General features: G+C 37.8%; 1 protein-coding gene across 3 annotated transcripts in view; it reads right to left on the bottom strand.

The window, feature by feature from the left end:
* Positions 1-25,706, bottom strand: part of Dcaf5 (DDB1 and CUL4 associated factor 5) — a 109,166-nt gene that overhangs the window by 36,312 nt on the left and 47,148 nt on the right. For all 3 annotated transcript variants that reach the window (XM_063240991.1, XM_063240992.1, XM_063240990.1), the window contains one exon: positions 5,184-5,397. In XM_063240991.1, coding sequence (XP_063097061.1) covers positions 5,184-5,397 — 214 coding nt within the window. The remainder of the gene's footprint in view (positions 1-5,183; positions 5,398-25,706) is intronic.

The raw sequence follows: 25,706 nt of genomic DNA, 5'->3' as shown, positions 1-25,706 counted from the left end.
TGCCTATCTGGCAAGTATGAGATCCTGAGATTGATTCCTGGTTCCAAAAAAGAAAAGAAAGAAAAAAATGTTTATTTTTAATTCAGAGAAGGGCACACACACACCATGCTAGGCCCCCATATGGAGCTGCAAAGAAAGCAAGGTGTGACTTTACAGGGTGCTTGGAGAGCACTTACTGGTGCATCCCTGCACCTCTGCCCTACAGCATCAACACAGAGGGGGTAAGTGTTGGCAGTGTCTGAGGTCAGGCTGCGTACTCAAGCCTATTTTGCTGGATTTATAGGATAAGCCAGTTCTTTGCAGGATGGAGCAGGATGATTTTATTTTGGAAGCCCTGCTGTCAAGTTCAAAAGAAAAGTATGTGTACCAACCCAGTGTCCAGACATTCTAGTGCTTAATCCTTTCAAGAAAAGTTGATTTCTTCCCCAGCCCTTCGTCAGCAAGATAAAGGGACTGTCAGGTTTAGTTTTAGATGACACTAAAGCCAAATTTTTTAAGGTTTTTTTTTTTTTTTTTAGGCAGGGAAAAAAGATTTTTAAATGACTAGGCTGATTGCTTCCGGGAATACATGCCTCTAGCCTGAAAGACTGACTTCCCACCAGCCTGAGCTGCTCTGGGGACTCACAATCTAGGGTAAGAGCCATTTACAGCACTGTAAAGAAAGGAAACAAAGCTGGGTGCTAACAAATGTGTGCTGAAAAGGCTAGCAGGTGAAACATTAATACAGTATTTTTTTTTTTAAACCCTGTTAACAGCGTGGCTCACTGAAGGTAGAGAGGGGAGTGTAAAGCTTAAAAGACAGAATGTACCTAACTTCGGTTTCAGGGAGAAAACAAAACTGTAATGTGAAAGCAAAAAGGAGAACCAGTGGGTTCAGACAGCCTCCAAAGGAAGGAATGGTGCTTTACTGGAGCATTCCTCCTTGTATTGCAAGGACAGAGGCAGGCTGGCTTAAAAAAAGGTTGACTGTTTTATCTTGAGCATCAATAATAAGGGAAGTAACTCAAAACACCTAAGTTTAAGTATCACATTGTTTCTCTTATATGAAACTTAATATATAAAGTATGAAATAAAAGATTATTGGAAAAAAGTCAAAGGAAAAAAGGGGTACTGCAATCTAGTGTGAATAATGCAGTGTACCCCAACTCAGTACAGCTATCTTACATGCTTTATATGTTTTTTGCGCTATTAGTCTAGTTTTCAGTTTGCATATATAATAACTTTATGAGGACCTATAGATAAATCTGATGCTGGGAAAATAAAAGGAAATTGAAATGTTATATACATGCATCAATCCTTACAGTCAATGTAATCATTATGTACTGCAAACATGTACTAATAAAAGTAAAATAATTTTTAAAATTTAAAAAGAATGTTGAAGGCATGGCAATACATCATATAGAGACAGGGGACAGCCTGAGTGACACAGTAAGACACCCCTTCTCAAGGAGGAAAGAAAAACTTTTAAGTGTGGTTGTTTGTTTTACTATCTAGCCAGTCTGATGCTGCTTCTGTCACATAATTTGATGTTGTAAGTTATTAAATTTAAATAATCAAGATATTATACTGGAAATAAAGAAACCGTATATTTGAAAAAAGACTAGGACTTTGAATGAAAGTCTCAGAGGATAAATGGAGCACAATCAATGCTCAGTGATCACCTACTTTCTTATTTTAAAAGATAGAGTGTTTAAAAAGAAAAAAAAAGAAGCGTGATGGTCAGGCACAGTGGTACACACCTGTAATCTTATCACTCAGAAGACTGAGGCAGAAAGATTGCCGCGAGTTCAAGACCAGCCTAAACTACATAACAAGACCCTCTCCCCCCAGCCTCCACCGGCACCAAAAAATGGAGGGGTTGAAGGGTTCAGCAGAAGCCAGGAAAAAACAATTTATTTCCACGCATTTATGAATTAGTGACAGTACATGGAATGAAACACAAGAAAAAAACCTAGTGAATGAAGCACAGAGGTTTCAAATTGGTAGCTCTAAAACAAAACAGGTACAGTAACATTTTTTTAAAATCTATACAATGAAGAATGAATTTACTGCAATAATTAAAAATAAATTCCCAGCATGGATCCGTTAAAAAAAAAAAAAAAGATGTTTGCCCATAAATATCTAGCTCTGCTTGAAGAAAACCAGAGTTCTGGCAACTTGGAAGCTCACACAGGCTTATGTTTAGATGTTTTCCCAAAGCCTCATGCAGTCATAGGTAGAGCTTTGCAGATAGCCAGATCTAGAGTGTGTGATTCATTCCCGATGCAGTGCTAGGCTCAAGGGCAATAGGGTTAAGGGTGTGAGTACTATCTGTCCTAAGCAGCCTGGTTAAGATAAACATGGCAGAAAAACACCATTTAATCCCTTGCTTGCTAGCTTTTGTGATCTTTAGTCACCATAAACTGTTTTTCCTCTGTGACACTCCTCTGCCAAGCCACCAACCAATTTATGGGTTGAAACCTCTACAAACCATGAGCTAAATAACCTTTCCTCTCTTAATTTGTGGATGTTGGGTATTTTGTTTCAACAACAAGAAAGTAACTAAGACACATAGCAACAACAGGCTGAAGCTAAGTAGAAGTTGTCCAACTTTGATGGAATGCAAACCCTCCAGCTGGCCAGTTTTCAACACTCATGGTATATTCCTAGCCCAGTTCATTCATTGTGCAGCCTGCCTTGATCATAATTACATCAAGTTATGATCACTGTGCAGGGAATGTGATCTCTACTGAGAGCCCAAAACTCTGGGTTCTAGTTCTGGTTTAGCAACAGACTTGTGTAAGTGGTGATTTGTACCTAACCTTTCTGAACACAAAACTATTATTAACAGGTCTATGGTTAGAATGCATTTATGGCGATGGCAAGAAACATGGGGATGAAACAAAGTAGGCTCAATATATTTCATGCTTATTCCTAAGCCCAGTTTCTTGAAATGTTAATAAATTATGCAGTGAACTTAGGATAGTCTAAAAAGAAGTACAGGTCCTCTGGCATAATATCTGATCCATTTGTGTAGTCTGACTAGTCTCTTTGTTATTAAAAGCCAGAAGACTATTTCAGATAGAGGGATCACTTCCTGCTTTTCTTGTCCATGTTCGTTCCTATTATGGAAATTCTTAAGATTCCTCTCTGGCATAGTTACCCAGCCTATGACTAAATGAAGACTTGCAGGGCACATAGTCTCAGGCTGTAGCACATAGAGAGATGAGCATGGTGGCACATGCCTGTGTTCCCAAAGTACAGTATTTGGGAGGCTGAGACAGGGGGATTGTGAGTTATAGCCTAGCCTGGGCAACATAGCAAGATCCCATTGTGGCAGGGAGGGAGGTGGAAGAAGACAGGTAAAGACCAAAATAAGGAAAGTACAGGCTTTGAAATTTGAAAGCAACAAAAATTTCCTGTCTGGACCAGTTCAAGAATACATGTCAGTTGTAGAGATCATACTGAACCATGGCAACTGCTGCTTTAGCCCTGAGTGGTGGAAGTCAGTTTACGAATTGCCTTTGAGAGAGATGTTCTAGGACTAGAACAGTCAGTTTGGTTTCTTGTGTAGCTTTTAAAAACTGTAAGCTCAGTTATCTAGTTTTACTTAAATCCATTATTTAATTCGGCCTCCAAAAACTCCCTCAAAATTGAATAGAAAAATTAGTATTTATCAATCTGGATTCACAGTTAGAGAAGTCTTAAGCCCAGAAGACTAAATACCACACATTAATCAAAACACTCAATATTTACTTCAAGTAATATTTATTGTGCTCCACTTCGTTTTCCCTAGGTCATACACCTCTGATTATACAAGGGAGTATGAACAGACTCAAGAGTATCTCTGACTGGTTTAAAGCAAGAGTCATTGCCTTTGCATCCCCAACGAGACACACTCATACAACTGAGGCCATCTAGTGGGCTCTTGTGTGGTTCTCAGCTAAGCAGGCTTCAGGATTTTCAACATGAGTACAAACTCTGTATTTAGGAATATATTCTCTTATCTATAAAAAAAGGGAAGTTGAAGAAAGATATGATGGCACACACATGTAATACCAGTTACTAGAAAAGCAGAGGGGAGGTCAGAGGAGTATGATGAGGGGAAGGAAGAAAAGAAAAAAAGAGTGGATCTTTATCTTGGAAAACAAAAGACTTTCCTCTATCTACATGCAACTGGATTCAACAAGGGTTTATTTTGCTCCTACTACACATACTAAGTCCTTAACTATAACATTAGTCTCTAGGGGTTAGGGAGAAAAATCCTAGCTTCTGCCTTTAGAAAGCAAAGTCTTAAAAGAGTCTCAAAGAAAAAAAAGTTTTTTAAAAATGTTTCTTGCCATAAAGTAACTAAAGAGGTAAGTTATAGCCTGTGAGAATTATGTCTTAATATGACTCAGTTGTTAGGACCAAGATGAGGACATTAAAGATTAGCAAGAGATTAGAGTTTTGCTTTTTATAGTTTAGATATAAAATAGCAGGAAGAGTCCTCATCCTTGGAATAAAAAAATTCTACTTGTTTATTTGAATACTAATTTTTTCTACATTTGTCTTGACTCGGCTAAATTACTCAGACCTATCTAGCTGGTTGCTGATACTTCAGAAATGCTAAGACCAAGATGGACAGGTACTTTCAACATCAAGAATATCAAGTTTATTTTTAAACTGCCGGCTTTAAATCAACTCCAATATCTCCATATTTAGTGACAAAGAAAGGTTGGAAACTCAATTGGGACTCTTCAGTCCCAGTGGTGATGCTAGGAGTAAAAAGAAAAGTCAACACTGGGCTCCTCAAACAAAACTGCCTTATTTAATCAAGAAAAAATTGCCATCATAAAAGATCATTTAAGATACATTACTTGGATGGTACCTAGGGTGTTTCATTCATCACTGTTTTACACACACACACGCATGCACACACGTCTGCCTCTCACTGGCAAGCCAATTTTCGTTTTTGTGGAAATAGCACATTCTCAGGATCTTAAAATTCATTCACAAAAGTGGTACAGATGGGTTACTCAGAACCTGGCTGTGACCAGTGACCAGGCTTTGTTAGGATATATTTCTCATACGTACCTTTTAGCAGCTTGGATAAAAAAAACTCACTATGAATTCTGAATACCTGTTTCTACCTGTCATGGTGCTAAGAGACACTGAGACCAGAACAAAAAGGCACAGGGATACAGGAGGCAGAAGGCACTCACCTGATCACGATCTCCTGCAAAACAGCAGCTTTTCATAGTGCAGGAGTTGAAGTAACCCTGATTGTCAAACTGGAACACCGGCAGGCGAGAATGGATATCATACAGAACAGGAGGCAGACGCCGCCTCAGGGCCAGGAGTTGGGTCCCATTACTGTTGAATCGCACACTCATGGCACTTTGGAGGGACAGATTGCCACCATAGCGCAGGAGAGAACTGAAAAACAAAAAGTACAGGGGTCAGGAATGAGTTAGATGGGATAAGAGTCTGTAAAACACAGTAAATTTACTTCTTCACACATACTCAACGTTTCCTATCAGATTTGTGTATAAGAATTTCACCAAAAGGGTATTTCCATGCAGTAGTTAGATGATGATAATGATCAAAATGATTCCTTGGTTACATTAAAGCAATTAAAGTAAGTTACTTAAAATGTCAGGTCTCCCCTTTCAATCTTTAAAAGATAAATTCCACATAAATTTACAAGGCTCATAAAACGTCTTGAAAAAAGAGACACATTAAACCATGTATTTTGTTACCCAAGATAGGTACACTCCTCAAAAACATACTCATCAAGACCCCAGCAAAGTTATGTCCATTTCAACTGGCTAATCATACATAGTATTTAAGCAAATATTTATTCACTGTATTAAAGACACAAAAACCACTAGTAACAACAATGGGTACTTCATACTTTTTCTGAACATTTTTTAATAATCATCACAAAAGGACAATAAACATTTACTTTTGAATTTTTACTCAGCTTCAGAGAATTTGTATATTCCATATAGCATAACCACAGGGCAAATATTCAAGGAAACTTTACAGTTTAAATGCAGAGCAAGAAGTACATACAAATGAAAAAGGAAAATGATTTATTGTCCTTTACAATTCCCAAGTTTGTATTTACTTTGAAATATACTTTGGTTAATATACACACTGTTTTTATTTAACTTTACTAGAGAGGACAGTATGTCCTGATTCACTTAACATTCTGCAGTTTCATAATGTTCATAACATCTTTTAAAAAGTCACAGTATGGTCCTAAATAATTTCTCTTGATGCCTCAGAAGATAGTTCCAGGAAATTATACAGTACTCATTTCAAGGAGTGTCTCTGTGTTTCATCTTTCTAGCAGTTAAAGTTTCTTGATTACAGAGGGAAGACTTCTTGCTGCCTATGCCATAATAAGTTCTCTTTTTGTATTTCAGGTTCAATTCTTAAAATCACTGAACTGCTGGTTGGAAAGTGAATTTTTTTTTTTTTTTTTTTTTGGTACCAGGGATTGAACTCACAACCTTGCGTTTGCCAAGCAGGGACTTACACTGCTTAGCTAAACCCCCAGCCCTGGAAAGTGAATTTACTTATGTGTGTCAGGATACTGCAGAAAGGAATACCATGTGAGAGCTAGTAACTCGCACAGACAGTTGTTATGGAAAGGATGCAATTCCAGCAATTTTAGAGAAGCTTATAAATACTAGAAATTACAGAGCTAAAAATGTCCTCAAAACATCTAAATTAGAGTCTATCAGATTTATGATTCTTTTTGAAAGATTTTAAAGGAAATTTTAATAGCATTTCACCAAGTAAAAACTATCTTGTCTTAATTACTCTTCTTGTTTTTGAGATAAAATACTCAAGACACCCAAAGCTAAAGGGGAAAGATTTATTTAGCTGACAGCTTATAGAGGTTTCAATCCATAAGAGGCTAGCTCTACAGCAGAAGGGCATGGCAGAGGAGAACCACTTCATGGCGGCAGGAGGCAACAGAAGCAGGCAAGCAAAAGACAAGACAAGCCTCTTTCTATCCACTGTATTGTATTCAGGCTGCTGGGATTAAGGTAATGCCAAACCAACCAGTGTACTCATTTAGTAATCACACACCTTATCCCAGCATCACAAACTAAATTCAGCCACTCTGAAAAAAGCCAACCTATGACCACATGAGGCTTTGAGGGGCTATTTAGACATAAACTATAATACTTTTTTTTCTGCCAGATTAAGATAGCCTGAAAGGAGATACCCTATGGGAAGAGGAACACTGAAACTACAGAGCAAAAGCAACCGCCAGCCTAGTATGGTTATAAAAACACCAACCACAGTCAGTCAGTCCTGTGTCCCACATGCTTCCAGAGCAGTCTTCTCAGCAAGGGAAAGAACGTTCTGGCACTGCAGCTAAGTGCAGAGATAGGGTTCTTGGGAAAACAGCTGTAATCCTCTTATTAGTAGAATGAAAGGGAAAAGAGGGGGCTGGGGATTTAGCTCAGTGGCATAAGTGCCTGCCTTGCAAGCAGGCAGTCGTGAGTTTGATCCCCGATACCGATAAAAAGGAAAAAGACCAAAAAAAAAAAAAAAAAAAAAAAAAAAGGGAAAAGAGAAGAGACTTAAAAAACCACTTCCAGAACATCAGATATTAGGTATCTCTGCAGCCCCCAAGTAATAATCCCTGCAGATAAAATGTTCTACAATGGTACTAAACACACACACTCACATACAGAGAATGAAATGACAGGGCTGTTAAAGAGTCCAGGCACTTCCTTTACAGGCATGTGGTGTTATCTAAATACTGAGCTGAAAAACAACGAGAGGCTTTGAATGCAAGATCAGCAAGGAGTGTGCAAATAAACCAGCAGCTGTAGAACTGAGGAGTAGGAGGTGGAAACAAGACTCAACCGAAAGAAAGTTGGCTGGCTCTACCCTCCATAGCAGCAGGGCCTGTGTCAACTCAAGCACCTAGCAAGAAGTGGAGCCTCTGGCAAACTCCCTTTCCATCCGTTAACGGGAACTTCCTCAGCCCACCTACGACAAGCATGCAGGCCCATGTTACCCACACCCAAGCTCCTTGATCCACTATTTGTAATTTGGCCACAACACAGCCATCTGTTTGTGGGCTTCAAGACAATTCACTGAATTTTCTCTTGCCTATACTTTTTAGATCTCTCCTACAGAGAGTCACAATAATCTTGTTTAGAGAAGCAAAAGTGAGGTCCTTTGGCTGGAAGAAAAAACTCTCATCAGTCTTTGCTTTAGAACAGGATGATGTACAAGGAATATGGGACATACTGGACTTCCTGTAACAAAAGTCCTGAAAAACACTACAACTAGGTAAAAATTAAGCAAATTCAAGGAGTCATAAACCCACACTGCTCCCACTCAAGTGTGTTTAGAAACCTGATAATCCCATTTCTTTTGTATAAATTGTAAAGGGGGAGAGCAGCTGAAGAACCTGGGCTTTCTCTTTTGTTTCTTTGATTTGTTGTTACTGTTTTGTTTCTGAGACAAGACTTACGATGTTGTTCAGAGCCCTAGACTCAGGTAATCCTCCTGCCTCAGCTGCCTCCTTTTGAGCTGAAGACTGATGCATGTGCCACCATGCCCATGCCTGGCTTTTTTTTTTTTTTTTTTTAAACAGTATAATCAAAGTTTGAAATTTATCTAAAGGGAACAAGAACTACTAATGAAGGACCAAGAAAAACACAATGTTGTCAGTCTTGGTGGCATACACCTGTAAATGCAGCACCTGGGAAGTTGAGGCAGGAGGACTGCTTTGAGTTTAAGGCCAGGCTGAGCTACAGAGTGAGTGAATTCAAGGTCTGCCTGAACTATATAGCAAAGCCCTGTCTACACACACACACACGACTGAACAATTTTATTGTTTCCTGAACATGATTCACCATTACACTTTTCTGGCTTGAAAGTGAATTGAGTTCAGTATACTTGTTGAACATCCAGATATTTAAGTCTGACTGAGGTTGGCAAAGGGTTTGACTAAATTTTTGAGATGAGGGCTCACTATGTAGTGCTGGGTAGCCGTGAACTCACAGCAATCCTCCTGCCTCAACCTCCCTGAATGCAGGGATTACAGGTGTATGCTATCATGTCCAGTTTGACCAAATTTTTGATAAAGAAATCATTACATAAAATGGCATATGAAGCCCATCCACAAAGCAAACATGGGCGGCAGATACAAACAGTTTTCCTAATCTTCATCCTCCAGAGGAACATGTCCAGAGCTAAAATATTTTTGGTTTTGGTCCAGGGAGCCCACAAGTCACACAGAATCAACTCACATTTTGGTGACATAACAGATTTCTTCTAGCATACTAGACTTTCCCACAGGATTAAAACAGCTCAGTTCTCAGGATTTTCTGCTTTATTCAATCTCCCTTTATCATGAACTTTGTGACTCAGTGAGGAGTTTGGTAGGCAATCTTCTATCTTCTATCTCACAAAGGATCAGCCCAGACCTCCACAAGGAAGAGTTCAGTGAACAATGGTTAGCAAGAAGAAACAAGCATGGGGAAGGAGACTGAGATGGCAGTTACTACATCAACCCACAGCAACAGTAACAGCACAGAAAGAAGGGGGTGGGGGCAAAATATGCAAGTAAATAGGCAATCTCTGTGGCAGGAAAAGAAAAGGGTGGGTTCACTGAGCATTACATAACAATGCCACAAAGTTGGAGGAAAGAGATAGTCAGTTTAATTCCCAGTACAAACACACACCCACACACCACCACCACCACCACCACCACCACCACCACCACCACCAGTAACAACAACAACAAATATAAGCTAGAGGAAAGAAAAGTTAGAAGACAGCTTGTTCCATAGTTCCACACAGGAACCACTTAATGAGAATGCACCTAAAAACCAGTCTTCTATGGTTGGCAGTAATATAGCTGCCTCCGAACAATGACTTTCAAATGTTTTCAGAGTTACCCTCTGTAATAAATACATGTCCTACTGTCCCAGCATATCATTTATTTAGCATAAACTCATTAATAATGTCCACCATCTATTATATGCCATGCATTGATCTTCTATTTTCTTGTACTTATTCAATATTCATGGCCATCTAAAATTGATTTCATGACTCACTAGATTTTGGAAAGAGCTTGCTGCCTACTCTTCTTGCTTCTATTCCCTTTTGTTTTTTTGTGTCTTTTTGAGAGGTTTCATTATGCAGTTCAGGCTGGCTTCAAATTTAGAGTGATCTTCCTGCCTCAGCCTTCCAAGTGCTGGGATTACAGGCATGTACCACCAATGCCTGTTTTTCTGAGACAGAGTCTTGCACCTTGAATTCAAGGTGATCCTCCTGCCTCTGCCTCTGGAGTGCTGGGATTATAGGCATAAGTCACCATGCCGGGTCTTGCTTTCATTCTTGATCCATGCCTCAGTTTATCCTGAACAAAGTAGCCAGAGAGATAATGAACCATGAATCAAATCACATCAGTTCCTTGCTGAAAACCCTCCAGTGGCTCCCCATTCAATTGAATTCCTTACAATACCAAAAAGACTCCAGATAATCCCTCCTGCCTTTATGTTACTAACTGCACCACCTATTCTAGCATCCTCTTCATATACATGGTGCCCCATTTACTGTTCCTTGAACATAACAGTCATGCATTTCCACAGGGTATGTTAGCTTGTAGATTCTGCAGCTTGAATGGTGCCCCCTAAATATGAGCATGATTCATCCTCTTTAACCAAATACCCTCAAGCAGGCCTTTCGTAACATCCTATGCAGAAATGTGATTTCCCTCATGCTATGTGCTCCTTGCCACTCAATTGTTTTTTACTGCATCAATCACCGAGCTACATAACTTGTAGTTTTATATAATTGTCTTTTCCCACTATTAGTTTTTATATCTTTTTCTTATGTGTTGCAAGTGCTTAAACAGTAACAAGTACATAACAGGGATTTAATAAATAGATGTTGAACCAATGATCTAATAATAGAACATGAGCAACAGTTCTGAAAAGCTCTTAGAACATTAAAAAAAAAAAAAAAAAAACTCCATGAAATTTCACATGGTTGACATCTGTCTGCTCAGAAAACCCAATTCTGAGATAGGCAGCAAGGCAGTATAATTTTTTTTTTAAAACACTGCTGCAGACTGATCTCAGGACCTGCACACTGAGCTACATTCCCAGCCCCTTTTTATTTTGAGCCAGGATGTAACTAAGTTAAGTGGCTGATTTGCCCAGAATGGGTTCACTCTTCTGCGTTAGCCTTCCAAAGTGCTGGGAATAAGTGTCCTCTTCTCATAGGCACAGAACCATCGCCCACTGAAGTGATTTGCCAATGACCACCTAGGTCTCCTAGTTTCCATATGATAGTACCACACATCCTTCAGAGCAGTAAATCCATCCAATTGCTAATCATAATAAGCAGCCAACAAAAAGGAAGCTTTTTTTTTTTTTTTTTTTTTTTTTGGTACCAGGGATCAAACTCGTGACCTCGCACTTGCCAGGCAGGCACTTGTGCCACTGAGCTGAATCCCCAACCCCCCCAAAAGGAAGCTTTTAATAGATCAAGTTTTTAATTACATCATGGGCTTTAAGGCAAGTTTCTGATATCTGCAGAGAAGTTCAAAAGGAAAACTAAAACTTAAGATGCCAATCATATCTGGTTTTAGAAAGTGCCTGATGAATTCTGCAGGTACTGAACACATGTACTACCCAATTACATTTAAAAACAGTGAAAAATCTGAGAATGGTGGTACATACCTGTAATCTGAACATTTAAAAGACTGATCACCATGAATTCAAGGCTGGTCTGGGCTATACAATGAACTCAAAGTCAGCTTGGACTACATGGTAACAACCTATTACCCACCCCCACCACTACCAAAAGTAAAGAACATACAGATATATGTACCTGAACAAAGATATAACTATAGAATTTACGTTATTTTTATTTTTCTTGCAGATTTCATCTTATTTCCTAAGTTTTTCTACAACAAATGTGAACTTCTAAAATCAAAACTAAATAAATTATTTCAAAATACCTTTTTACTCATCACCCTTCTTTAAAAAGTTATTTTTCTTTGTTACTTTCTTGTTGCTGAAACAAAATAACTGACACCCACAAGTAAAAGGAGGAGGAAAGGTTTATTTCACCTCACAGCTTATAGAGGTTTCAGTCCAGTTAGCTGGCCCCAAAGCAGGGTGGAATGGGAGAGGAGGAACAGCTCATAGCACAGCAGGCAGGAAGCAACAAGCCTTTTTCTTCCTCATTTTATTCCATTGAGGTATACTCCAATTGGTTGGTGCCACTCACACCCAGAGTGGATTTTCCCTTTGGTAAATTTATCAGGCACCTCTGGAACTATGCATACATCCATGATCCAGTACCAACACACCCACAATCCCGTCACTCCCAAAAGCCCCTCCTCCATGAGTGCATGAGGCTTTGCGGGGACATCTAGATACAAGCCATAAAACTACTGAAAAATAACTTTGAGAACAGTATTACAATAGAAAATCCAAATAGGCTTTTAAGGGAAACCTCATATAATAAACTGCCCCATAGGGTTCTGATACAAGTACTACTTCCTAAATTCATATAAAAGTCAAAAATTCTTAAAGGACTGGGAATTTTTAGTGTTCTCATCATCCTTCTCAATGAAATAAAAATCACATTCCTTCTTTGATTGGTTTCTGGATACTGAACAGGTTTCCCTTCAACAGCATTGAACATAGTCATCAGGCTAGGTCTGAACAGGTATTTTTCTGTAAATCCAAAGTATCTACAAATAATTGGCAAAGTTAAATGATCAAAATAGACAAGAAATTCAAAAGACAAAGCATTTTATACACAATTAAAAAATAGCAATGTTCTCAGAAAGTTTATAAATTTTAGGTAAATGAAGTCAAAATTATTATTGTGAGTATACTAAGAAAAATCCTACCTTAAAATATACGACTTATGACAGTCAAAACATGAGTGGTTAAACCTGGGATTGCGGGGGCTGGGGATTTAGCTCAGCAGCATAAGCGCCTGTCTTGCAAGCAGGCAGTCGTGAGTTCGATCCCTGGTACCGAAAAAGACCAAAAAAAAAAAAACCCTGGGATTGCAAGAACAAAATTTAAACTATAAAGAATTTACTAAAGTAACTTTATCAAGATAGCCTTGAAAAAGCAATAAATGCTTCATTAAACTTAAGTTACAAAATGTTTTCACGGGCATTGCAGCATGTAATTGGTATGATGCTCTAATAAATTAGATGCTGTGTGTGTGTGTGTGTGTGTGTGTGTGTGTGTGTGTGTGTAGCACTAACAGCATCTTCCTTTCACAACAGAGGAGGATCAATGTCCTTGGTGATTATGTTACTGACCATGTAACCAATAAGCTCTGGAAATAGGGACAAGCAATTTTTCTTTCCTGCTTCTTGATTTACTAAGATTTCACAGAATATACTGTAGTGATGGATTACACCACTAAGCAAAGAGAACAGCACTGGACTGCAACACATCAGGCCAAAAGTAATTTACTTCATATCCTGCCATAAAATTCAGTGGCTCATTTGTTCAGGCACACATTTATTAAAACATTTATTAAACTGCTAACTATTTTAGGCACTGTGCCGGGCAAACTGATTCAAAGATGTAAAAAAGTGAACAAAATACTTTCAGGGACTAGTGTGGGACAGGAAACTTAAGACTTTGCTACCATAACACTAACAATGTTGTAATCAGGGGAAGACATGTTATAAGAGGATACAGGAAGAGTAAGTACCTTCCACGGGAGTAGGAATAGTCATGAAAAGACTTCCGGGATAAAAAAACTTAAATTATTAATTCTTGAGTCAAAGAACTGACTCAAAAAAAAAAAAAAAAAAAAAAAAAACTACTTTTAAAACACGGTCTTAGCTGGGCATGGTAGCATGTGCCTGTAATTCTAAACACTCCAGAGGCTAAGGCAGGAGGATTGCTGTGAGTTCAAAGCCAGCCTGGGCTATATATCAACAATATGTCCAGGGGAAGGAAGGAAGGAAGAAAATAAATGAAAGAACGAAAGAGAGAGAAAGAGAGAAAAAGAGAGAGAGAGAGAGAGAGAGAGACAGAGACAGACAGACAGACATGGTTTTGTTAATAAATTGCACAGGTTGGCCTCAAACTTGCAGTTTTTCTGCCTTAGTCTCCTTGCTGGCAGGCATTACAGGTGTGCACCACTAAGTCCTGCTCAAATTATTATTTTTTTTTTTTAAGGGTCTTTCCATATAGTTTAGGTTAGACTTAAACTCACTGTATACTTCAGGTTGGCCTTAAACTCACAATGATCCATTCACTTCTCTTTCATGAATGCTTGGCTTACAGGCATGCACCAACATACCCACCTCAATATTGATTGATTGATTGATAAGGATCTTGTTTTGTAGTTCAGGCTGGCCTTGAACTCACTATGCAGAGTTACATAATTCTATATGAAAGCTAATTCAAAATAATTGAGAGGTAGTATTACAGATGAGGAATACATGAAATAATGCAATATTGTCAATATTGACAATTAATGAAGCAGGACAACAGATACAGGAATTTACTTACTATTCTACTTTAACATATGTTATAGTTTGAGTCTGGATGTCCCCCCAAAGTCTCATGCAGTCATGGAGGTGGGCTTCTAGAGTTTATGAATAACTCATGGTCCAACGTTGGGATTATGGATGTTAGTGCTACATCTAAGTACGAGTGGCCTACATACAAGATAAGGGAGAGAAAGAATCTTCTCTTTGTGCTCCTCCTCTTTTGCTCTTGTTTATGCTGTTTTCCACTGTGATGAACTGCTGCCTCTGCCATTTGCTATTCTGCCTTGGCATCACTGATTATAGACTGAAACCTCCACCATTTAGCTCCTGTGAGCTAAATAAACCCTTTCTTCCATCACTGTGGGTGTCCGCTATTTTGTACCAGAACTGAGAAAAGTAACAAAAACAATATATATTTGCAATTTTTTAAACTATTATATATATACATATATATATATATATATGTATATATATATATATATATATATATATATATATGTATATATATATATATATATATATATATTTACTTATTTACTTACTTACTTACTGGTACCAGGGATCGAACTCACAACCTTGCGCTTGCCAGGTAGGCACTTAAGGCACTGAGCTAAATCACTGGCCCACTATATAATTTTTTTAAAAAGGAAAAGTCAACACATGATTTTAAATTAAGAAACTCCATTTGATTTGGGATTTTGTTATCATCTCATAAATAACTAGACATAGAGAATATTACAAGACAGTTATAAAATGATACATATTTCCAAATTTCCCATCCATTCACTAGACATTCCCTGAATGTCTGAAGCTATGGCTCCTATGTAACATTTCTTTTTGGAGTAAAGGAATGCAAGGGAAACTGTAATGTAAAGCCAAAGACTGTGGATCTAAGTGAAATTTGGTACCAATTTGAATAGGGACCTCAGAATAACCAGTTTCCACCATGCAATATAAGCACAGTTGGTAAATCACCCTGAAGTACGTTTTAAAGTGGGAGATTCATAGGTCTCACTCCAGTCCTGAAGGAAAGGCTTCAGGAAGAAGAAATTTTAGCAAGTTCTCCAGGTGATTCTGACGTTTCTTAAAGTTTGAGAATTACTAAGTTAAAGACACACACCCCTCCAACCCCTGTGTGTAAAACTCATTTTATAGCTCCATTTTGTGGTTTAAAAGATAGAAAACAAGTCAGCAGAATATAGTACCTGGATTTCTTCCACATAATTAATTGACAGAGGCTGTTAAAGCCCAATGATAACTCTTTTTTTTTTTAATTTTATTTAAGGAGAAAAGAAAAAAAAAAGCAGAGAAAGGGTACAAGTTATACAGATTTGCAGAAAAAAAAAACCAATGATAACTCTTATATTTCCTCTAAAGATTTACTCCTTAGATACAATATTTTGATTCCTGCCATTACACTCGGAATACAAAAACATTATACAAAGTTACTTATGAAAATGCAGACTATATTGGGATGAGCACAATACTATGCATTCGCTCAACAGTTGCTAAATTTTCATGACATTACAAACATTGTGCTAGGCACTAGAGATTAAAGGTGAATAAAACCTGATTCCGCCCTTAAAAATTCACAAGAAAATACATCTGCAATAATATAGATGAGCACAAGTGCCTTCTTTCCGAGAAGCAATCCTAAGCACTGGGTAAAATATCAAAAGACATAAACTGATTTAGATAGACAAATTCACTTAATAATTAATATAGCAAAAGAGGTAAATGATATAAGCAACATAAATGCCACAAACCAAAAGTACTTTGCAGACATTATCAATAGAGAAACCCTCTCCTCTTAGTACTAAGAATAAATTTTATTAATTAGATGTATTATACTCTGTGCCAAAATTGTGCTGGGTGCGCAGGACACAGGTAAGAAAGGAAGCTTTAAGACTGTGGAGCAGAGAGGTCCAGAGTCTCCCTGATGGGTTACCATTTTACTTTTTTTTGTTAGTATAGTACTGAGGACTGAACGCAGAGCCTCACACATGCTAGACACACATTCTACCACTGAGCATGCCTCAAGCCCTACCATTTGATTTTGGTTACTAGAAATTGAATGGGTTAAGAAAAAAAAAATCAAGAAAGGAGAAATTCTCCTTGATGTGTATTGTATATGAAAGGAGTACTACAAGCAGAGAAGGGAGATTAGCAGAGCGAAAAGACAAATCACTGTCTTTTCATTTGCTTAAGGAATTCTAACTTTATCCAATACATAGGTCATATGTTCTTTCTGAAAATTTTTTCTCAGCAAATCTAAGATAGGTTCTGAGGATATGAAAGTGGGAAAAGATAAAAATATACTAAAACTCTTGGACAGGACAACAGCAATAATGATGTTTAAGGTTATGTACCATAAAGAACAGGTAAGTCGAGGAGCCAGTAAAGTTGGCACATTACAGTAAGACTGAAATGGGGCAGGTGCTTTCTAAACAGGAAAGAGGGGCCACCAACACTAACACTGAGCAGAGGGAAACACTGAGTAGAGGAAAACAGGCCAAAGGATTACACAGGGGTTCATCAAGGATGATTATAAAAGTGATGACAACATCACAAAGATGTCAACAAAGGAATGCCAATAAGAAAACAAAAGCTTCCATTAAGGGTTTCAGTGGATGGAACACTTTCAGGAGTACTATGTGGGTATGTATGGTAAAGATGACCAGTGAGAGAAGAGACAGAAAAGAACAGCTAACTAGAAGCCATGTCCTCAATTAGTCCTTGACAACCACACTCCAATGAGATCCAAGTTTTCTTTTTCTTTTTTTTTTTTTTTCTTTCTGTTTTTGAGACAGGATCTCACTATTGTGGTGATCCTCCTGCCTCAGCCTATGAGGCCTAGATTTTCTGATGTTTTCTACAATATCATATAAACATTGGGTCTTCCTAACTTTCTTCTATTGTTCTTTCAAGCTAGATCCTTAAAGAGCTGATGGCAGAGGTAGAGGGGGCATAAAAGAATTAAGATGTGTTATACAGACAGGCCAACTCTCCAAGGTGAATGTAATCATTAGGTACTGCAAATGTCTACTTAAAAAAAAAAAGTTGATGCAGGGGCTGGGGTTTTAGCTCAGCAGCATAAGTACTGCCTTGCAAGTGTGTGGTCGTGAGTTCGATCCCTGGTACCGGTAAAAATACAAAAAAAAGAAAAAAAAAAGTTGATGGTGTTATTATAACCATTGGAATCACTGGAAAGAAAGTAAAATACTCGGGGCTGGGGATTTAGCTCAGCGGCATAAGCACCTGCCTTGCAAGCAGGCAGTTGTGAGTTCGGTCCCCGGTACTGATAAAAACGAAAATGACAAAAAAAAAAAAAAAAAAAAAAAAGAAAGTAAAATACTCACTTGAAGCTAATGATGGCTTTGGATTCTTTTTTTTAAAAACTTAATTTTAATATATAAACTTACTTTAATATATAACATAATACAGTAAAGTGTATTATTTCTATGTTTACAAAGAAATAAATTTTTACATAAGTATACACTGATGAAACTACTACTCAGATCAAGGTATGATTTTTCCTCAGTCAACACCCACACCAAGAGTAAGCACTATTCAGACTTTTATAAACTTCTCATTCTTAAACATCATACAAATGGAATCATACAGTATAGACTCTTGCATTTGGCTTCTTTCATTCAATATTATGACTGCGAGATTCATCCAAGTCAATGCGTGTATCTATAGTTTGTTCAATATTGTATTGCATGGCTATTCCATGGTTGATTTATCCATTTTCCTTATGAAGACATTTAGGTTGTTTCCAGCTTTGGGCCATTATGAATAAAGCAACTGGGAATATTTTTGCAAATGTCTTTGGTGGAAATATGTACTCATTTCTCCTAGAATTACTTGTGAGTTAGATTGCTGAGTCATGTATTTAGTTTTAATAGATACTGACAAATAATTTCCCCAACGAGAGTTTCATTTGCTCCACACTCTTGTCAACATTATCAGTCTTTTTCTTTCTTTCTTTTTTAAAAGATAGTGGGATTATATATAAATTAGGAGTATTTCCATGACTTTCCTGGTTTACATTACATAAACAAGTATGAAGAAATACATAGATCACAGAAAAGGAACTAACGTGGGGATGGGAGAGATGAGAGGGGCCAAGAAAGTAAAAAGGGCCAAAACACAACATGTGGCTGGAGTCAGAAAGCATCATAACTAACACAAGACACCACCTCATGCTAACCCACACCTTCTTCCAAACAACTCGACATCACTCCAGGCCATCAGTGGCCTTGTGCACAGAGCAAAGTCAGAGCCAACAGCCAGCTATGCTAAGATGGCCTGAAACAACATAGTTTGCCACAGCTGAGAATTTCTCCCTTTGGGAAAGTGAATTCAACAAACTTAGAAAAAATACAGGTGGTCTCTTTTAATTCTTCACTGATGCTGCATTTAGAATTGATGGGACCTGCATTTTTCATCAGAGCAGTGGCTTATAGTCTATGCCTGGCCATTACAGAGTCAATAATATATGCTGGAGAAAAGATAACCTCTATATTGTGCTGAAGAAGGATCCAGATTCATCTCTGTGTACTAAAATCAAATCAAAAATAGTCGAAGACCTACCCATTAAAGCAGAAACACTGAATCTGTTGGAAAAAACTGATGAAACTGTTAAAGACAAAATCGTGGGCAAGGACTCCTAAACAGAACCCCAGCTGCATGAGACATAATACCAAAAACCAACAAATGAAATTATATTAACTGAAAAGCTTCTGCACAGCCAATGAAACAACCTACCCAGTGAAGACTATGACCTATAAAATGAGAAAAAAAATTTTGGCAGCCACTCCTCAGGAAAAGGAGTAATAGTTAGAATATATAAAGAACTAAAAACAATTGGACCCCTCAAAATGAAAGACTCAGTTTTTAAAGAAATAAGCAACTGTAGTGAATAGATACTTTTAGAAGAGTTTCGAATGGCCAATAAATCTGTAGAAAAATGTTCAGTGTATTTAGCAATTAGACAAATGCAAATCAAAACAACATTGAGATTTCATCTTACTCTACTAAGACAGATGTCTATTATCAAGTACTTAACAGGAAATTCTGGTGAAGTTGTGAGGAAAAAGCAATCCTTACTATACCATGTATTGCCTGCAAGAGACAGACTCCAGATTCTTGTGTATGGCAAGCAAAGAATTGCAAGTATACACCTAATGGTTTAAAAAAAAAAAAAAGCAGTTAAATTTGTGAAAGATAATGACAAGTTGTGCTCTGGGCAAGTCTGTGCCAAGAAAAACAAAAGGTAAGGGCTGGGGATTTAGCTCAGCAGCGTAAGTGCTCGTCTGACAAGTAGGAGGTGGAGGTCGTGAGTTCGATCTCCGGTACCAAAAAAGAAAAGAAAAACAAAAAGTGGCACAAAAGGACAAGTGGTACCAAGACAGCAGTGGAATCAGAAAAACAAAGATAAATCAGGCTTTTGGATTTTAAATGACACGCACTCCACCCTAAGTGCATCCCAAGGGATGTCTCTGGATAAAACAGAAACGACTGACAGGATGCTGAGTCATCTCAAGAGCACCTAGTACACATGGCTCTACCAGAATTCAGCGTGTTTTAATCACATATATGAGATGTGGTCTCATATGAAATATTAAAGGTTGAGTGGGGAAAATGTTACTGAATGTCAGACCACAGGATCTAACACATAACTGCTCTGGCCTGGAGCTTTATAGGTTTTTTGGGGTCTTTGTTATTTTTATTTCTGCTTTTCTTAGGACAGTGGAAGAGGACTGGCTCTGGGGTGTTGCGCGAATTCAGACTGGTGGAAGACAGTGGTCTCCCTGCCTCGACTGCGCTACCTGTACTACTTCTGCATTTTTAAACTAGTTACAAACATTATGGAAAATGATGGTTTTGGTGATTCCTTAAAAAAAACTGTAAGTAGAAATTCCATTTTCCCCAGTTATATGTCTTCTGATGTCTTCCAGAAAGAACTGTCATCATATTATAGTGAAACGTATATACCCATGTTTGTAACAGCACTGCTCACTGTAAGTAAATCATGAAAGTGGCCTATATCAATTAACAGATGAATGGATAAAGAAATCATGGTATTCATACATAATGAGGTACTACTCATCCAAAAGAAAAATAAATTTGAGTCATTTGTAAGAAGATAAGATCATGGGCTGGGGATTTAGCTCAGCAGTGTAAGTGCCTGCCTTACAAGTGCACAGTTGTGAGTTCAATTCCCAGTACAAAAAAAAAAAAAAAAAAAAAACAAACGAAGAAGGAAGGAAGGAAGATGAGATCATGAGATCATTATAGGCAGCTAATTGATAAAAATAAATATATAGTCAGACTGGGCTCTCAAAGAAGTCAGCCTGAACTACATAGTAAGACTCTGTTTCCAAAACAAATAAAAAGTAAATATATATAGTACATCCTCAGCAGCGCACGCCTCCTTGGGGCCAGGTTCAGTGATGGGGTAGTTCTCCTGGTGAAGGTTCCTGGGTCCACGTACCACCAGGGACAGGTTCTTGGCCTTCGCCATCACTATGTCGCTTTGGGCTGTGGTGGTACAGTGGAGTTGGCGGGACATGCAGTGGTTCTGTTCCAGAGCCCTGAGAGCAGTGCAGGCGGGAGGTGTGGCTGGCCTGTTTTCTTTTGTTTAACCATTTGGAGTACACAGTAATAACTCACTGTGTTTTTAATTTTCAGTTACTTCACAAGTAACAAAGTTGAGTACAGTATCTTTCAAGTGCTTATTTGGAGATCTTGTTTGTGAAACACCTACTCAACATTTCACTTATTTTAAAATTTGAATTGTATCTTTTATTGATTTATAGTTTTTTTAGATCCTCTAGATATGAATTCTTGTTCAACAGAATATGTTGTCTCTGGCCCATTTTTCATTTAATGGTGTGTTTGATTACCTGGAGTTCTTAATGATTTTTCTTTCGTGTATAGTCTTTAATAAATTTAAGAAATCTCTGCCTACTGATGGCCTTGTATTATGAAAGGAGGCCAAGGTTAAGCCAGCCTCTCTCTTTTTTTTGCTTCAGTACTGGGGACTGAACTCAGGGCCTTCAGACTGATCTACATCTCTAGCCCTTTTTTATTTTCATTATTTTTAATCAGATTGTATTGGTACATTTTAGATACATGTAACAGTCACATTCATCATAGAGAACTGTACCTGTACACGATGTAACTTCTTTTTTTCTCACTTCCCTACTCTTCCTTCAACCTTTTCTCCCCTCCCCATTTACAAAAAGCGTTGTTTCCATGTTTTTCTTTCTTCTCTCTTACATTCCCCTTCTTTAGTTTCCCCTTTCTCTCTCCTTTGTTCCCCTCTCCATTTAAACATTTTCTATTTCACAATACCTATTACACAGTCTGTTTCTTATTTAGTTTCTCACACCGGAGAAACAATACCCGCTTACATTTGTGTGTCCAATTTGTTACACTTAAGAGTACGGACGCCAGGTTCTAGCCCTTTTTTCAAATTTTGAAACATGCTAAATCGACAAACTGCAAAATAGGCTCAAATGTGGAATTCTCCTGCCTCTACCCCTCAATTTTGGGATTATAGGCATGTACTTCCATGGCCAGCTCTCAGACTTTAAAGTTCAAACAAATATCAAAGTTTCCTAGCCTCTGATATTGAACCCCTAGAATTTATTTTCTCATAAAAGTATAAGAAACCATCAAATGCAACACAGCACATTGTTCGGTTTGTTCAGAAGGTAGACAGTTACCTTTAATTTGATCTTTTACAGAGCAGGGACAGCATAGGTTCCACAGAACATGTTTTACCTAGAGATCCCCAACACCAGATGAGGCCCAAAAAGCAATTTCCTCTAGCAGTAGAAATATGCACGCACTACCAATTTCTACTGTGTCATTTATGCAACTCCTAAAAAGCACCATCTGAAGAGCAAAGTCTTCATAGGGATTCATGGCTTTCCCTTGTTTTACTGTTTAGTGGAAAAGAACCACTCTCCTATTATCCTTGTCAAAGCAAGACACTATTACCTATCACAGAACTAACAGTTCCTGACAGAAAATGAAAAGATCCGAAGGGGAAGAGGTGGTTTAAGAAGAGTTTTAAAAGGCAATAAAAAGGATCAGATAAACAATGACAGCAGGGGCAACTCTGATTTCTTATTCTCTAGATATTAGTGGATCACAGTTCTGGAAACTGTTTTGGTACTGCAACAGTCCAAACAAGATATAAATGGGTGGTTGGCAAGGACAAAGGACAATAGTTATAAAGATAACAGAATCTAAAGGAAATAAATGAAACCTCGCTCAAATATGCAATACATCCTTGTAAATATGAAGATCTCTCTTTTAGTTAGTTATACTCAAATTTTCCCTTTCTCTAGCCCATTCGCCATACTAAAATTCCTAAAGCTGACTTTTCCAACCCCAACAGATATCTGCAGGGCTAGGCAAATAATACAAGAGGCTACACCTGTATTAAGACATCAGAAAACGGTAACATCCTCAATACATCACAGTTTAAAGGAAAACTTATGATACAAGTTTTGCTTAATGTTACCATATAAGAAAAAGGCCTGATGATTCCAGTTCTTTTGACTTTCTAAAGAGATGTTAAAAACGCAACTTTTCCAAATTCTATTATGTCATTTTTAAAGGGGAAACTCCTAGTAACAATCTAAAGAACTCATACTCCACAGCTGTAAAAAGTTTGTATTGCAAAAAATAACAGGAATTCTGAAAACATTCTGAGAGGAGGCACAGGTGAAAGAAAACTAAAATGTGGAAGGATGCATCTTGATTTAGAAAAAGGGAAAGAAGGGAGTATGATTACCTGTACACCTACACACAAATCCATACAAGTTATTCCACCTCTGTACACCTTAATTTCCTTACCATTAAAGTAATAACAGAACTTATTTCATAGGGCCATTACAAGGATTAAATAAGGTAATTACTCCAAAACTATTATTACCCATAATTTATAATGTTTAGTAAATGTGAGCTATTATTTATTATAAGGCACTGAGAAGTGAAGTGACTTGATAAAGATCACATACGGTGTACTACACCTGGATCCGGCCAGATTTCCTACCTATGGCACGTGGGCCGCAGCAGGCTGTAACATGGAACACTCTGAAAGGCTTGCGATCACTGCTCTAAGCCATCAAGTGTTTTACCTTTCCTTATTTTGCCAGGCTAGTTTCTTAATTTGAACCATGAAAAGTTAGATCAGATGATAACTAAAGTCCTTTTTAGAGTGGATATTTTATTTTGCTAGCCTGCTCTTTAGCAGCTTATTTTAGGACAGAAGTGGAACAAAAGAGACTTGAACTCTACACCCATAGGCTATATGGAGTTCAAGTAAAATAGTACAGCTTAGGCTGGGAGTAAGCTAGAGAATCCACTCAGGAACTGAATAATCTGTAAGTTAATTGAGAAAGGAAAAAATGTTCATGTGAGGCATCTTTCAGTGCTCTCCAATGACATTATGTTTGTCTTAAGAGGACAGCGGTCTGAGTAGGACCTGAATTCACTCACTTGCCCATGCTATTACAGGCTGGAAGTCACTTATAAGGCTGGTAAGGAACCACAATAAATTCTAAATCTCAGAACACTAAATCTCTTGTCCTTTTGTGGGGAAGAACAGTCTCTATGAAGCCCTGGCTAGTTTGTCCCAAGAAAGAAAATGCTACATGCATTCACTCAGTTGATCATACTCCGTTTCATCTCCAGCTAACTGTTTGTTTTGAGACAGAGTCTCACTCTGTAGTCCAGCCTGGACTTGAACCTCAGCCTCACAAGTGCTAAAATTACAGGTGTGTGCCACCATGCCCAGCTCCTACAACTAAAGGTTCACAAATTCCCTAAAATCTTTCCTTACACTTTAAGTGATCTATACCAGGCTTGTCTGTCCATGGGACCTAGAATTGACCCCAAGACTCAGGTTGGAGTTTTTAAGCAGATGTGCTTAGAAGACAAATCATCTACTGCAACCTAGCATAATTAATCCTATGTGGAAAAGAAAGAGCCCTCTTTTTCCATACCAGCTAGTTCTGAGAGAATTCAAACAGAAAAGATCTATAATTCAATCCCTAAACTTCAACGGGTATAAGATCAAAACCTACTTAGGAATATTTCATTTTCTTTTTTTCCCCTGACACCCAAACCCCATAGAACATTAGAAGAGCAGAAACAAACATCCTAATTCCCACAGCACTGTGTTCATCCATTTATTCCAAAAAAAAGAATCAGGCAAGATCGCCAATTAGGTATATTAGGTGACATTTCTCCCTCATGGGCTTTGAAAACTATAGGTCACCAAAGAAACCACAAAACTTCAACCATAATTGAAGAAGAAATCAAAACAAGAAGGTACTTTCCTAGAAGGCTAGTAACTGGCTAAAGCCTAGGGAAACATGTAGTCTCAAATATAATTGGCAGGCTTATAAATCAATGTAATCTTTAGAAACTGGTTTATAGGTGCATCATATCAATGAAATACCCATATAGTAACTAAAAGTACTAGCCAGATCTGTAAGTGCTGGTATGAAAAGCTACCCAGACATATTAACTGGAGTATAAAATTGAGAACAGTGGATACTAGTACATGAATCTTCAGTCTGAATTCTTTACAAGATGTAACTGCATCAAACTATGTTCTAAAAAGAAATATAATCTGGAGATACTTGTTTCATTATACTTAAATTCAATAAATGCTACTGTTAAAAAAAAACAAACAATGGTCATTACTCAGATAGGTGGGGGGTGTCAGGGGAATGAACTCATGACTTTTACACTGAGTTAAATCCTCAGCTCCATTTTTAAAATTTGAAGACAAAAGACATAAGATATATCATGCACAGGTACAAATTCCGTATGATGAATGTTATCATATACATCTAAAATATGAACAAAATTTTAAAATGCAATAAATATAAAAACCTAAAGATTTGCTAAGTCGCCCAGGTTGCACTTGAAACTTCAGTCCTCCTTCCTCAGCCTCCCAGAGTGTTGGGATTATAGGCTTAGGTAACCCCTGCATGGCTAATTTAGGGGATTGAACTCATGACCTCACACTTGCCAGGCAAGTGTGCTTTATGCCACTGAGCTAAATCCCCAGCAACTTAGAAGTTTTTTTTTTAAAAGAAAAGAAACCATGTTTAATGAGGAGACAAGTAGAAAGGGGAAAAGGGCCCATATCAGCAAGAAAGCAGGGGAGAAGACTGGA

The sequence above is a fragment of the Cavia porcellus genome, unplaced genomic scaffold (genome assembly GCF_034190915.1).
Source record: "Cavia porcellus strain 051 isolate PalLab524CR breed Dunkin Hartley unplaced genomic scaffold, mCavPor4.1 scaffold_31, whole genome shotgun sequence".
NCBI classification, from domain to species: Eukaryota; Metazoa; Chordata; class Mammalia; order Rodentia; family Caviidae; genus Cavia; species Cavia porcellus.
Note: the sequence above shows the minus strand (reverse complement) of the source record. Positions and strands in the feature narration are given on the sequence as shown.